Genomic DNA, 13,275 nt, shown 5'->3' with positions numbered 1-13,275 from the left:
TCCACTTAAAGTTTCTAGCCCTTTGTTTCTGCCCCCTAATGCTTTCTCAGGCTTCTTAGTTAACTCCACTCCAGCTTTTGGTTTTGGTACAGGAGTCATCTTCATGCGCTAATATTTTTAGAATGAAACTTTCCACAATATGCTATTCTATCTTAAAATTACTTCAAGTTTAGTAGGTATACCACTCAGACACATGCTGTACTTTTCAGTAGCTCTGAACTACTAGGGGAAAATAACACTGTAGATAACTTTTGGGTTTTTTCCCCTGCTTCATCACAATCTGTAAGTCTCTGTAATCACATAAGAATGCCGTACTCATCTCCTTACCTGAGGCACTCATCTGTTAGAGAGATCTGTTTCCATAATTGTTAGGAATTGATCTTGGATTCCAGAGTGGTTGTCTCCGATTTTCACTGGTGCTCAGCACTGACTCTTGTGAAGCAGCATGTTCCTATGGACAGAATCCCATTTGGCTTTTCCTGTATACCTTCCTCTGCCTCAGGAGTTTCCAGTGGACACAACTGAAATCAGGACATCTCAGGAACGGTTAGATATGATGCAGTAGGTCTGAGCCAGCTGTTGACAATGCTGTTGCTCTTGCTATACTTCACATGTTTGTGGTAGCTAGTAGTTTTCCTAAGAGCAATGCTCAGCTGATCACCCTGTTTGATTGGTTTTATTTTGTTCAGTTATTCCTGATAGAGCTGCTAAACATGTAAGAGTAGGTTAAAATGTTAGGCTGTAGAGGTGGTGCTGGAAAACACTGGAGCCTTGTCTGCCCATTTTCCCACAGCTAAGCTACACCAGCAGTTTAGCAATTTGTTCCAAAATTCCCAGAAGTAGATGGGGCTATAGTGCTTAGAGAGACAAGACATCTGGGTGGTTTCAGTAGCATAGTAGTGTGACAGACAGATGTTGTTTTGTTTGCAGAGGATTCTGGAAATGGAAGTCACTCTTAAGTCCTGCTGCTGCTTTGTGGGTAATTGCAAACCAGCTTACGTTGTTACTAAAAATAGCTATTGTTAACAATTGTGAGTTCCTTTAAAATATATATTTAAAAAAATTAAGGTACAATGAACAACAACAATAAAAACACAAAACTGAGCGTAATATCTTTGTAGTCTTTGGCATTGTTGCAAGTGCAGTTATGTATCTGTCCAGTTAATTTACAGAGTGGTTGTCTGGAAAAACTGTTTTGTTTCAGTTTAAGAGATTATTCATTAAATATTACCTGTTGGAGAAATTTATTTTGGCTCTTGCACTAATGCAGTGGATTTGACAGCGGTTTCTAAAATATTCAAAAGGATAATTTTTTTTTAAACAGTTGACAAAATATGGAAGCAAAACAGAAGATTGTGAACTAGACCAGACTAGGCATCTCTGTATAGGGAAGGGGTGAAAAAACCCAACACTGACAGAAAACTTCTGGCAGATGGGTATAACTAAGCCACTGAGGTATGATCTATATCCTCCATCTTTGCTTCTCCTTAGAAATTCTTGAAAAGAAAATTGATGTGGTGTGTGAAGTTTCACTTAATTTTTCTTTTTTTCTTTATCTGTTGTAGTTCAAGTTTTCTCATGTAGCCTAAGTGAAGTTCTGTGATATCCCTAAATGATGCTTGACTGAACTCTTGCTGCAGTCTATGGGTATACAAAAGAAAGCTCTAATATTCAGATTTGGAACCAAGTTTATAGAATGAATAACTTCAAAGATAAATTTGTAGTTTGCTTGAATGAAGAATAGCAAAGAGTGTGTAGGTTTAACCAGTTGGTACATCTTATTTCTGACTGTTTCAGAGGAAAGTCCCAGTGTCCTCAGTTTCTGTCAGAAGAGACTCTTCACCTGAGAGAAATGAGGCAAAAGACTACCTGTGTCTGAAGTGTACAGCTACAATCTGAACTTAACTCTGAGTGAAATACAGTGATACAGACCCGTTAATGATTCAACTTTCAGTAATACTACTGAGCATCAAGATACAGCCATTTTTATTTGCAGATATTAGCATTGATAGATGCATACAGTGAAGGATGGATTTTTCTTGATTATATTTGTCTGCTGTGTGGGAGGAGTTACTAAAAGATGTTGGTACAGAAATGGTGAGAAACACTCACTGAACTGTCATTTTGACTATGATGTTTAGGGGGAGGAGGAGGCTGTTTTTTAGCTTGGAGGGGGCAAACAAAGTCCCTCTAAACAAATTCACTTGCCTGTAAGCTAAAATTGGATAGTCTTGTTTTTATTTCCCATTTTGCAAACTGTTATGTATTTAAGCTTTAGATGCTTGCAGCAAAAATTTTTTTTATATATAAAAGTGAATCATATACATGAATCATATGTGTGTGTGAGAACATAATATATCAATTACGCAAAAAAGCCTACCTTCAGTTATTTTGGGACATTTAGGGTGTGTGTGGAAATAAAGCAGTGATCATTTTAAAATACAACAGTTTGGTGAATGGTTATATCACAAATAATTTTGTACAGAATGAACAACTTTGTCCTCTTCTAATATGTCCTCTTCAGTCCTTAAATTTGACATCACCAATGCAAACTGGCATAAGTATTTAAACCCTCAATCAGAAATACGTTGCAAAAGATACCATGACATTTATTTCTTTAGAAGTGTTGGAATGTTCATTCATGGACTATGGAATTCACGCAGTAAACCATACTTCGAATGTAGGCTCTTAAAACATCCATGGTAAACCATGGGTTTTTCCAACTCATGTAGCAGCAAATTCATAACCAAAACTAGAACATGTCTTTTAATTTAAATGAAATAAAAGCTGAGAGAGATCACCAAAAACTTTTTTCCAAGACTCTGAAAAAGGAATTTATATTTTAAGTAATGAAGTGATAACCATTTGTTTATTTAATAAAAATGCTAAATTATGGAAAAAACTGTTAAATTGTAAAATGCAAGTAATTTTTCCACACGCTGCGAATACAGGAGAGAACCAGCTGGTAGGCACTGCAAATATCAGGTTTTAAGTAGCTATAACTGGTTCTGTTGTGGAACCCTAGAGCGTGTGTGTCCTGACCTACCCTTGCAAAGGAGGGGTTATGTGCGTGGGGAGGAGGGAGGGATGGACGAAGGGAAGCGGGGTTTCTGGCTGGAAGCCTGTTCTTGTTTAGATTTCAGTGGCAGAAGGCCTGACCTCTTTCTGCTTTCTTGTTCTCTTTTCTGTGCGATTTCATGGTGGCTGACTGGCTTCATGATTAGTCTAAAATAAATCGGGAGTTGATTCTTGTCCTTTTCCTGCCTCTGGCCCTCTCTAGCTAGATCACTGACTGTAAAGGTTTTTAGAAGAATATCAGTTTTGACTCTGAGGAACTATATTGTCCAGTTAAGTTTCTTTACAAGGAATCTCACGTAAGATCCAAGAAGTCTTAACGACATATATTAACGAAGGTATAGAAGTACAGAGGAGCATATTTTGTAGGGTGGTCTTAGACTGGTTTCTTCTAAGTGACTTAGGAAGTACTGAACCTCCACAATGTTAATTAACATCTTCATGGTTGTGGGTTTGTTGTTTGGGTTTTGTTTAGTTTTTTAACTAGACTTAGCTGATTTGCGTTCATGGAAAACTAATTTCTTCTTTTGCATCTCTTCCAGTAATAGTTATGCACGAGTGCGAGCTGTGGTGATGACCCGGGATGACTCAAGTGGTGGATGGTTACCACTTGGAGGGGGTGGACTAAGCTGTGTCACAGTCTTCAAAGTCATTCCCCAGGAAGAGAATAGCTGTGCTGATTTTCTTATCCATGGAGAACGACTCAGGGATAAAACGGTAACAATTTACATCCGTTTAATGTTCCCATTAAAACTACGTAGGACCTAAGAATAGATGTTTGCTTATTGTTGCTTTCAGACTAGAAAGTAAATTTATAGTCTCAGTCTAATGTTGTTGCTGAGCTTTTCTTCTTATCAATGATTGTATACCTTAAAGAGCCAATTATTTAAGTGTAATACCATGCATTTCTAGAATTAAGCATGTTGATCTTTTTGAAAGTTGAAAACATACTCTTTTCATTGCAGATTTCCATCCATTTGGGGAAACGTTTTGCTATTCAGGTTTTTTTCCACTGGAGGGTTGAAGTTAAATCTTCTTGTTAACCTGTTTATACATAATGATACTGTGTTTAATAGGATTATTGGAAGGTGAGATAACTTGTTAGAAATGCAAAATACTGAAGGAATTCCTCAGTAATGATTCAGTTAATTTTGGAGTTTGGCTATGATAAAAAGTAGCCATTTTACACAAAAACAACTTTTATATTGGAAGAAAGCATGAGCTGACAGGTCCAAGAGCTGATCTGGTTTGATGAACACATAGGCAATAGTCATTTTTCAGCTGTGTTAACTAAAATACCAGTAATAAACTTGTCTTGAATGGCATCACAGAAGTCAGCCTCACAAAAGAAAAACTGGTGTAGGAACCCAGCTATTTCTACCTGCAGACCTACAGAGGAGGACATTGGCTTAATAAGGCTTGCTTGGTTACTTGTGTGCCAAATAGGTTTCTGAAAGGGGGGACAGTTCTCACTGTGGAAACAAAGAGAAGTGGGGAAAGCACAAAACCTCCATCTTAATGACTTTTGTGACAAACTTTTTTCTGCCAATAATTTATGACTCCTGTGTAAGCTTAAAAGGTAGAATTGTTTCTGAGACCATGCTGCTGATTCTTTCTCAAGCATACCAGTTTTTCTTTTGAGGCAGGACTGCTGAGTTTTCTGCCTTGATGTGGCTGTTGTAGGAAGAGAGCATATAAATAGAAATTCTGCTGACTCAGTTGTTTCAGCGAGGCGTAGTGCTATTAGCAGAGTACCCTGTGTTCCTGCACCGCTATGAGCACCTGCAGTTCCTTCCTCACTTTGCAGTAGTTCCCTTCAGAACTTTTTTTAGCCTTATTGAGGCTGGTTTTGAGGAGCTTAATTGCATTTAGAGATACTTGACAATTTTCTCTTAATACTTTCGACATTCACAGCTTGCCTTCAGAATCTGAGGGTAATAAAACACTCAGAACTGAAGGCTGGTTCAATGTTTCTCCTGCATGCATATGAAAATGTCACAGCCATCGGCATCCTGATCTGTTTGTGCTCTCTCCTGCTTTCCCTGGGCAAGCCTTGTTTTGTTTCCACTTCTGGTAGAAGGCTTGAAATGTCTTCGCTCCTCTTCCTGTCCAAAAGAGAGCTCACGTTAGTATGAATGTTTTCTGAATTTCAGTTGTCCTGAAAAGATTTTTTTGAGTCAGGTTTTGTTTTGTTTGGGTTAGGTTTTTTGTATGTCACATCCTGGGGCTGTCTGTCCCCCCCTTCCCTGCTACTGTCCCCAGATGTGACCTACTAGTCTGCAAGGCAGATTTTCATCTTACTGCAGGTTTAGGAAGTTGCTGTTGGAAGTGAGCCCCTCAAAATCACAGGGTAAAAGATGGAAGAAACACAGCTGGGAAGAACATCTATCCAGTGTATATCGAATAAAGCTCAGGGAACTAACAAATAGGGATTTAGGCTGTGGGGAGGAATGCTGTAGAGCCAGTGATACTTCGGTAAAAGAGTAAAAGGAAGCTATGTATGCATGTATTTCCTCAGATTTCAAATATTGCACTTACAAGCAACAGCTAATGTGTAATGAATTAACAACAAAGTTGCACAGTATTCAGCAAGACCCCTGTTGGCATAAAAGAAACAAGATCCTACATCAGGTACGTGAGGACATTGCTAGGTCATGACAGTTTTTAGAAGGACGGTAGCAGGGACTGGAAGAGAAACACCAGACAGGGATCCAGTCACTGATTCTGAAACTGTTCTGAACTTTATGCTTTCAATATAGTTAATGAGGTTTACATTTGTTCTTAGGATATTCCTGTGGATTCTCTACTGCTAAAGCACAATTTTTGACCTTTTCTTTAATGAAGCCAAACAATTGGGTTTTTTAGTCCAAATTGAACTGATAGGTGACTATTATATGTCATTAAAAAAAGTAACAAAAACAACACCAAGAAGTTGAAATGTAATTGTCTATTCCAACTGAAAGAGTGGAGAAGGCTGTGTTCTCAAAGAGACAACCCTGAAAAGGACTGTTGAAGATCACTTCAGTGGCATAAAATGCTTTTCTCCCCCCCCCCCCCCCCCCCCCCCCCCCCCCCTTTAAAAATAAAGTAAAAGTGGAAGTTGTTATGGGTTCACTATGTCTACTACTGAGTAGGAACCAAATAATTTGATCATCATCTGATTCTGAGTAAGACTTAGATTACATCTGCTGTTTCTGTGCTCCAGCATTGCTCTGATCTCGTTTTGGAGTGGCCTCACTGTGTAGATCTGCATACGTGAATAATCTTTGAAGTTAGTTGTACACTGTTCAGTCGGTTGCTCTGCCATTGTATCTGCAAAGAGAAGGTAGCAATATTGTTTTAAAAAAAGCTTCCTAAACCATTTCAAACATTTCAGCTATTGAGCACATGTGTCTTCAGGAATGTGTGAACTATTGTAGTATTTAGAAGTCATTACAGCGCAGTAAGCTGGACCACGATTTCCAGATCACCTTTTTTGCTGGGTACACACAGACATTTTTAAAAATACTTCTCTGGATTAAAAATTAAAGTAATCCTTACAAACAGAGTCTCTTCCTCACTCCAAGTCCCATTACACACTGTTAAAATACCTTTATAACTAAATGATATTTTTATTTCCTCTGGCCAGTAAGTCTTTCTTTTGTGCACTAGCTCAACTTGCAGAAAAGGTGCAGATATTGCCTTATCCTGGAAAACCTATAGCATGGAAGTTGGAACACTTTTCTGGGACACAGGGAAGCATGGGTTTTAAAATACCTCAGGTTAGAGAGCAAGTGAAATTCAGACCTATGGCTTTTGCTGAAGATACATGGGAATCATGATGCCAGTATTATTCTTCAGCTTATGCATCAGTAGAAGGGTGGAATTTATTCCAAAGCAACCTGAAATCCATAGGTGAGGTATTTGTTGGAGGTATCTTCCAGATGCTTCTTAAAGGGTTATAGTCAAAAAGAATGAGAACTTTTATCTCTTGTAAACTAGCTTTACTTGCTGCTTTTCCAGGTACCGCTTCTGACGCTACATTGGCAATTCCATTCCAATGTGCCAGATGTCCCTATATATTTTATAGGGTATGCACGCATTTAATTAGGATTATAGATTCAGTCTGTAAGTCAGCTGTATAAACGAAATACTTCGGGACTGAACATAAAATACCAAAGTTCCTTGTTGGGGGCATTTCTCATCATTTCTTTATATACCTGAGAAGTTAGGTGGTTCACAAAAAGCATCCTAGTTATCTGAGAAGAAAATCAAAAGTTGATGGCACCATTGAAGTAATTTAGGAGAGGGAATGCTCCCTGCTAGTTTGCTCAGGTTGTTTAGCTCTGCTTTGGAATGTAAGGGTATTTTGTGAAGACTTTGACATAATTACAAGTTTCCTGCTTTATTATATTCACTTTCCTAGATCTGGCTCCAGCCAGTCTGCTTGGAACAATTGCACTCCCTCCTAACCTGGTCAGGTCTGCTGCTTTCTTTTACTGTGTTTACTGTGTCTTCTATCTTAATAGCACTAGTGTTAAACACACACTAGGCTCAAGCTTACAGGTTTTTAGGCTTTGGTGAATTTTACGTTCTTGAATGAAAAGTCCAATAGACTTCTCTGTTTTCTTTATTTTTTTCTCTAGTCCTTTGCCATGCCAGTTTTTGTTGAAGGAGGAAAAAAAAATATGACTAGTATCTTTTGGATTGTGAGTCAGGAGTGACAAATCAGTTTAAAACCTTTCTTTTGAAGAACAGGTAATTGTGTAAAGGAAGAGAGAAAAAGCTGAAGCTGAATATAAATACTGTTCTTTTCTAAAAATCTTCTTTTCAAAAACTTAGTACATCATTTAGTTTTTAAATTGGCTTTAAAGTTTGAGAAGAGGTTGATTATGATGGGCTGTAGTACATTGTCTTTTTGAATTGGAAAAAGAAAAAAGGATGCATAGAATAATAATCACGTCACAGGGTCATGGTGGCACTGGGGCCACATGCTCTGTAGTATGCATAGGCTCAGGTCGTGCTGCTTGGTGCCAACACTAGAGAAAAGCCTTTCATTCTGTTTAGCTGAAAAGGCATTCAAAAGTTTAATCAAAAACTGTATACTTAGGTGTTTGTAGATTTGGGCTGGGAATGAGAAATTGTGGAAGTCTATATATAATACTGTAAGCTGTTGAAAGTACACCTGGAAACTAGTAAAATAATATCCAGTGTCTAGAAATATTCAATTATGGGGTCTGTTATCAAAATAGAAATTTATATCAAATGCAGTAAGGTTCTATTCATATTTATTTCCAAAAAAGCCCTAAGTAATGATGCCAAGCTCTTAAATAGTCATCTTATTTTTGTTTAAAAACACTTGGTTTTGAAGTGTTGAAGTTCTAAGTTTCTGACTTCAGCGATTCATCTTGTCTATACAAACTAAATAGTTCCTAATATCTTTAAAGAATGTAGGTTGTAGAGGTGAGGAAAGAAACTTGTAGCAAGCAAATATTTTTATGAGTAGCTATGAACTCATTAGTGTTGTACTTGTGACATCTGGATATTAAAAGATTTTTTTCAGTAAATAGTAGTAAGTAGACATACAGTCCTGTTTATGCTCTGAGAATTTAGATCTTGATCACGTGTATGTGGAGGTCTTCTGTCTCGAGCCTGATGACTCTGCAACATTTTCCATTACATGCTGAGGTGGCTGTTTCATATTGGTATGGAAGTCTTATAGTCTGTCTCCAGATGAAGAAAACAGACCAGTAACCCATGTTTATTAAAAAATGCATTTTTTTTAAAAGCCATGACCACTTAATTTACAATTTTGCATGTCTTCGTGCTTATCACTGGAGATCTTAGGGAAGGGCTACCTAAAAAGGTTTGAAAGGCAGATGTTTGGTAACAATGTAGGAGAGTATGATATCTTCTTCATAAATAGGGAGAATTCTGAACTGTATCAAAGTGTAGTAAAAAATAATTGAAGTTTTGGATGTTTGAAGACTCGAAAAAATATCTGTATTGCCTAAAGCTTGGTTTCCGTTTCCAGGCTTTGGAGATATGTGTGTTGTGGTACTTCCTCCCCAGCCGCAGTGACAGTTTGCATGCTTCAGCATAAAGAAGCCTTTGACGGCATTATGTTTAGCAGGGAAAAAAATACATTCTTGCTGCAAAACATAGAAGTGTTTTGGGGGAGAAAAAATGTGCTTTAGGCGATGGTTGGGATTTTTTTTGTTTGGTTGGGGTTTTTAGTATTCTGGATGCAACAAAAACTATCGAAGTCTGGGTGTTTATAGATTTGTGTCCCATTGCTAAACCTGACCTACAGGTTTTGAGTTTTCTCTCTGGTAGCGCAGGCATAAAGTCTCACCTGTATAGATTCTTGTGTCTGATAACACGTACAATTTTGATGCAACTAATTTTTCCCCTTTCGATACCTTTAACCGCTTATATCTACTGTGTTTACTGGTCTGTTTTCATACAGCTTTAGACATGAAAAACAGTATCATCCTGTCAAATTCGTTGTTTCCTTAAGCTGAAAACTGTTAGTGTTGGATAGGATATTTGCTTGTTAATGATTGCTCGTCTTATAAAATGTTTTGAGGGTTGCACGTGGGCGGATGCGTGGTAGCAGAGTTGCTTTTGGGGTTGGGGGGTGTTGGTTTGGGGCTTTTCTGAGTTGGTTTAGGTTTCTTTGAGAATCATATCTTCTACCTAGTAAAGCTTTAATCCAGTAGTTTATCTCTAGTGCTGCTATCTTAAAAATGTTTGTCATCCAGGTATGAATTTTCAGTATAATCTGGATTAAGTCCTTTGGGAGTAGGTGTTCATTGAGATGCTATAAAATCAGTCCTGTGGTACTTTTTGTGGATATTTTGGGTGAAACTGCACACAAAATACAGTGTGTAAATAGTTGGTATTTAGTATAGTAGAGATGGCCCAATAGTGCTCACAGACCTAGAAAACGCAGTGACATGAGAGATCTTAATTTTTAACTCCTCTTTTTAGGAGGAAGCAAGTTTAAAATCATCAAAAGGAACAAAGAATGATCATGTAATACACCTTAGAACTGCAGAATGATACTTTTGTTTTTTCTGCAGCACTTTTTTTGCACATTTACAGCAAATAATTAGTTTCCTTCCTATGCTTTCTTCTAGGCTGCTGTATCTACATATTGTTGACTATTTAGGGAATTTGGAGTGGAGTAGCAAAATTTTTGTAAACTCTTTCAGCATTAAATGTCCAGAAAGAAAATGTCATCCTTCATCCTAAAAGGCAGTAAAACTCAAGAGGACATGATTAGCGGTGGGATGTAGGGTAGGGGAAATAAATAATGAAGAACAGGAGAAAAAGAACTGTTTGCCTATGTAATAATTAGACAGGGAAAAGAGTGGAAGAACAAAAAGGATACATAAGAACAGACAGATTTTTTTTTTTAATCTGGAGATTTTTTTCTCAGTTTTGTTTATGATTAACCTCATTTTTCCACGTGCTATAAGAAATGTTGTATTTTTCTCTTAAAAAGCTGCATATGTAACAATGAAAATTCTGAAAATACATTAATGTTTAAATGATAGAATATTAGAATTCCTCATTAACCTCTCAGTGTAGGTTTTCAGAATCTAGTAATACAGAGATACAGGTGGTCTTGCTGTGCATTTTATTATACCTAGTGCTACAGGAGCAGATCGCTGTGTGTCCCTTCATACTGTCTTGTTCACCTTGAATTTTTTTTTTATCAAGAAACATTCAATGTAACAGTGTTGCATAAAATAATTTTTTCAGTTAAATTACATATGCAAATATATATTAAAAACCAGCCAATTTAAAGTGGGAATATGATGTAAAGACTGAGACTTTGCTTCATAACTGAATATGCCTGTATACCTGTAACGGTTTTGTGGCCAAATAATTCTGTTAACTATTCCTAATTATTGTTTTAATTGTAGTTGAACATGAGCCATAAATATATTTGTCTCTAGGTACAGGCAGTAATGCATTAAAAAAATATTTTAGCTTTGGTTAGTTTCAGTTTTTAAAACAATTCTCCTGTATTATTTTCTCTTGTCTGATAGCCTTTCTGGGAGAAAATGGGTATGGCCTGAAAACAGCATAAAGTTACTCTAGTGCTCAAAAATTTTATGGAATATGTGTACAAATAAAATTCCAAGTGATGCAGTAATACTTGATATCAGCACAGTAATGTTTTTTCAAGGTGTGGCCTATTTCATTTGCTGAACATGTAGCAACCCTGTAGTAACAGAAGTGCTTGCTGCAGGTATGAGATACTTCTGAGGCTGGGAAGATACAAATAGTGTCCTTCACCCATACCCCACTTATCAGCAACTGTTAGTAAATAATTTTGCCATAATAGAAACAAAGTTAAAATTACATCCTTGTAACAGGAGGATATTTATGATGAATGTTTTCAGGTAATTCATAAACTACATTTTGTTCTCAGATTTGATATATTGGTCAATGATATCTTTTCCTCTCGTCTTCTTTCTGGAAGGTGGTCTTGGAATGCACATTAAAGAAGGACCTCGTTTACAACAAAGTTACTCCTACTTTTTACCACTGGAAGATTGATGACAAAAAGTTTGGCCTCACATTTCAGAGTCCTGCTGATGCAAGAGCATTTGACAGAGGTATTCGGAGAGCAGTAGAGGATATTTCCCAAGGTACGTATTTCAGGTGAAGGGGCTAGCAGAGGTAGGGGGGGTTGTTGAGTGTTTAATAAATGAGATAAGTCAAAGAACTTTGCGTAACGTTAATATTGACAGTATTAAGAATTTGGATTGATCTATAGCATATTGAGATTTTAACAGTTTTTAAATAGTACTTCTGGCGTTTTTAAAGTGCCATTCATCAAAGTGTCTTAAATTGTTTCACAAACACTAACAAGCTAATTTCCTGAAACATCCCTACATAATAAAGCATTGCCTTTTTTTTTAGAGATGAAGAAATGGAGGAAGCTAGTGTGTTACATTGTCTTACTTGGATCTTCTCAGAAGCTTGTTACAGCTTCTGTGTTCTTGGAGGATAAGCTATGAAGTTCAATGATTTGAGACCTCTTGAGTTCTTTTTTTTATCTGCACATACTTTCACTTAATAGTTTTACTTGTTTGCTAACAGCTGTCAGAGTAGTTCTGAGGGCAGGTTTATATGGGACAGTAATATGACTTAACTGGTTCCAGTGCTTCACTGACCTCATGCAAACTAGTGGGCAAAGTGCGGAAGATGATCAAGCCTCAATTCTGAGCTGAAAATATGATAAATGTATTGCTGGATGAGGAAAGGGAGGGAGGGAAGAGAACAGGTGTCTGTTGAATGGAAAGAACATCTCTTTCAAGCTTGTAAAAAGTAACTCAAAAGGGAGAAATTTAAAAAAAAAAATATTCTGTGCCGTGCTGTAAATTTGGGGATTTAATGTGTGTTACCATATTAGCAAAGGGAGAAACATGTTTCTGAAGGGAAATGCTTTCTGACATACTAGAATGACTTCTTTTGAATTGTGCTGATATCATCCATATCCCTGCAAGAGAAATAATTAGAGAACATGTGAGTCCTTTTCTCTCTTAGGGTCTCACAGTGCCAATTTTTGCTGATTTGTAGCAAAATAAGCACAGCATGCATTCATGCCAACCAAATGTATCTGCCTTTAATTTTCAAAATGCTACATTAACAAGAATGTACTCCCTTCCTTCTAACTTATGGTGACGCTTTCAAAATGCTTTTACAAGGTGTGAACATGAGAGGAGTGTGGCTAGGAACACTGATTATATAAAATCGAGAATGTAGAAATGAATGATACTAAAATCAAAATGAAATACAGTGATCTACTGGTTTAAAAAAAGTAAAAAAAGCATATTTGTATCATTATAGATGGATATTGAAGGATGATGTGAACTACTGGAAGCAGTAAACTGTAAATAAAAAGAGATTAAGCTTGTCTGCTTTGGTTTTTTTACTTTTCCTGTAGGTTATCCACCATCCCAAAATGATGTTGAAGTGGCAGAAGACTGCTTTCAAGTGAGTATTTAAATTTTTTAATAATTGCACAGTTATTTTTGAAGAAATTTATTGAACAGTTTTTGTTCTCATTAATGAGAACAAGCGAAATAAGAGCAATAGCAAAATTCATTTTAATGAAATATGTTCCAGAACAGTTGTCTGGAAGACTTACAATATTGTCTATCCTAACCTAAGTGGTCAATATTTAATCAATAGGATGAT

At 36.8% G+C, this 13,275-nt stretch overlaps 1 protein-coding gene across 3 annotated transcripts in view; it reads left to right on the top strand.

The window, feature by feature from the left end:
• Positions 1 to 13,275, top strand: part of SPRED1 (sprouty related EVH1 domain containing 1) — a 59,493-nt gene that overhangs the window by 31,358 nt on the left and 14,860 nt on the right. For all 3 annotated transcript variants that reach the window (XM_040600537.1, XM_040600539.1, XM_040600538.1), the window contains 3 exons: positions 3,618 to 3,792; positions 11,552 to 11,720; positions 13,022 to 13,071. In XM_040600537.1, the coding sequence (XP_040456471.1) occupies positions 3,618 to 3,792; positions 11,552 to 11,720; positions 13,022 to 13,071 (394 nt within the window). The remainder of the gene's footprint in view (positions 1 to 3,617; positions 3,793 to 11,551; positions 11,721 to 13,021; positions 13,072 to 13,275) is intronic.

Source organism: Falco naumanni, chromosome 7, assembly GCF_017639655.2.
Source record: "Falco naumanni isolate bFalNau1 chromosome 7, bFalNau1.pat, whole genome shotgun sequence".
Taxonomy (NCBI): Eukaryota; Metazoa; Chordata; class Aves; order Falconiformes; family Falconidae; genus Falco; species Falco naumanni.
This window is presented reverse-complemented; position numbering and strand designations above follow the sequence as displayed.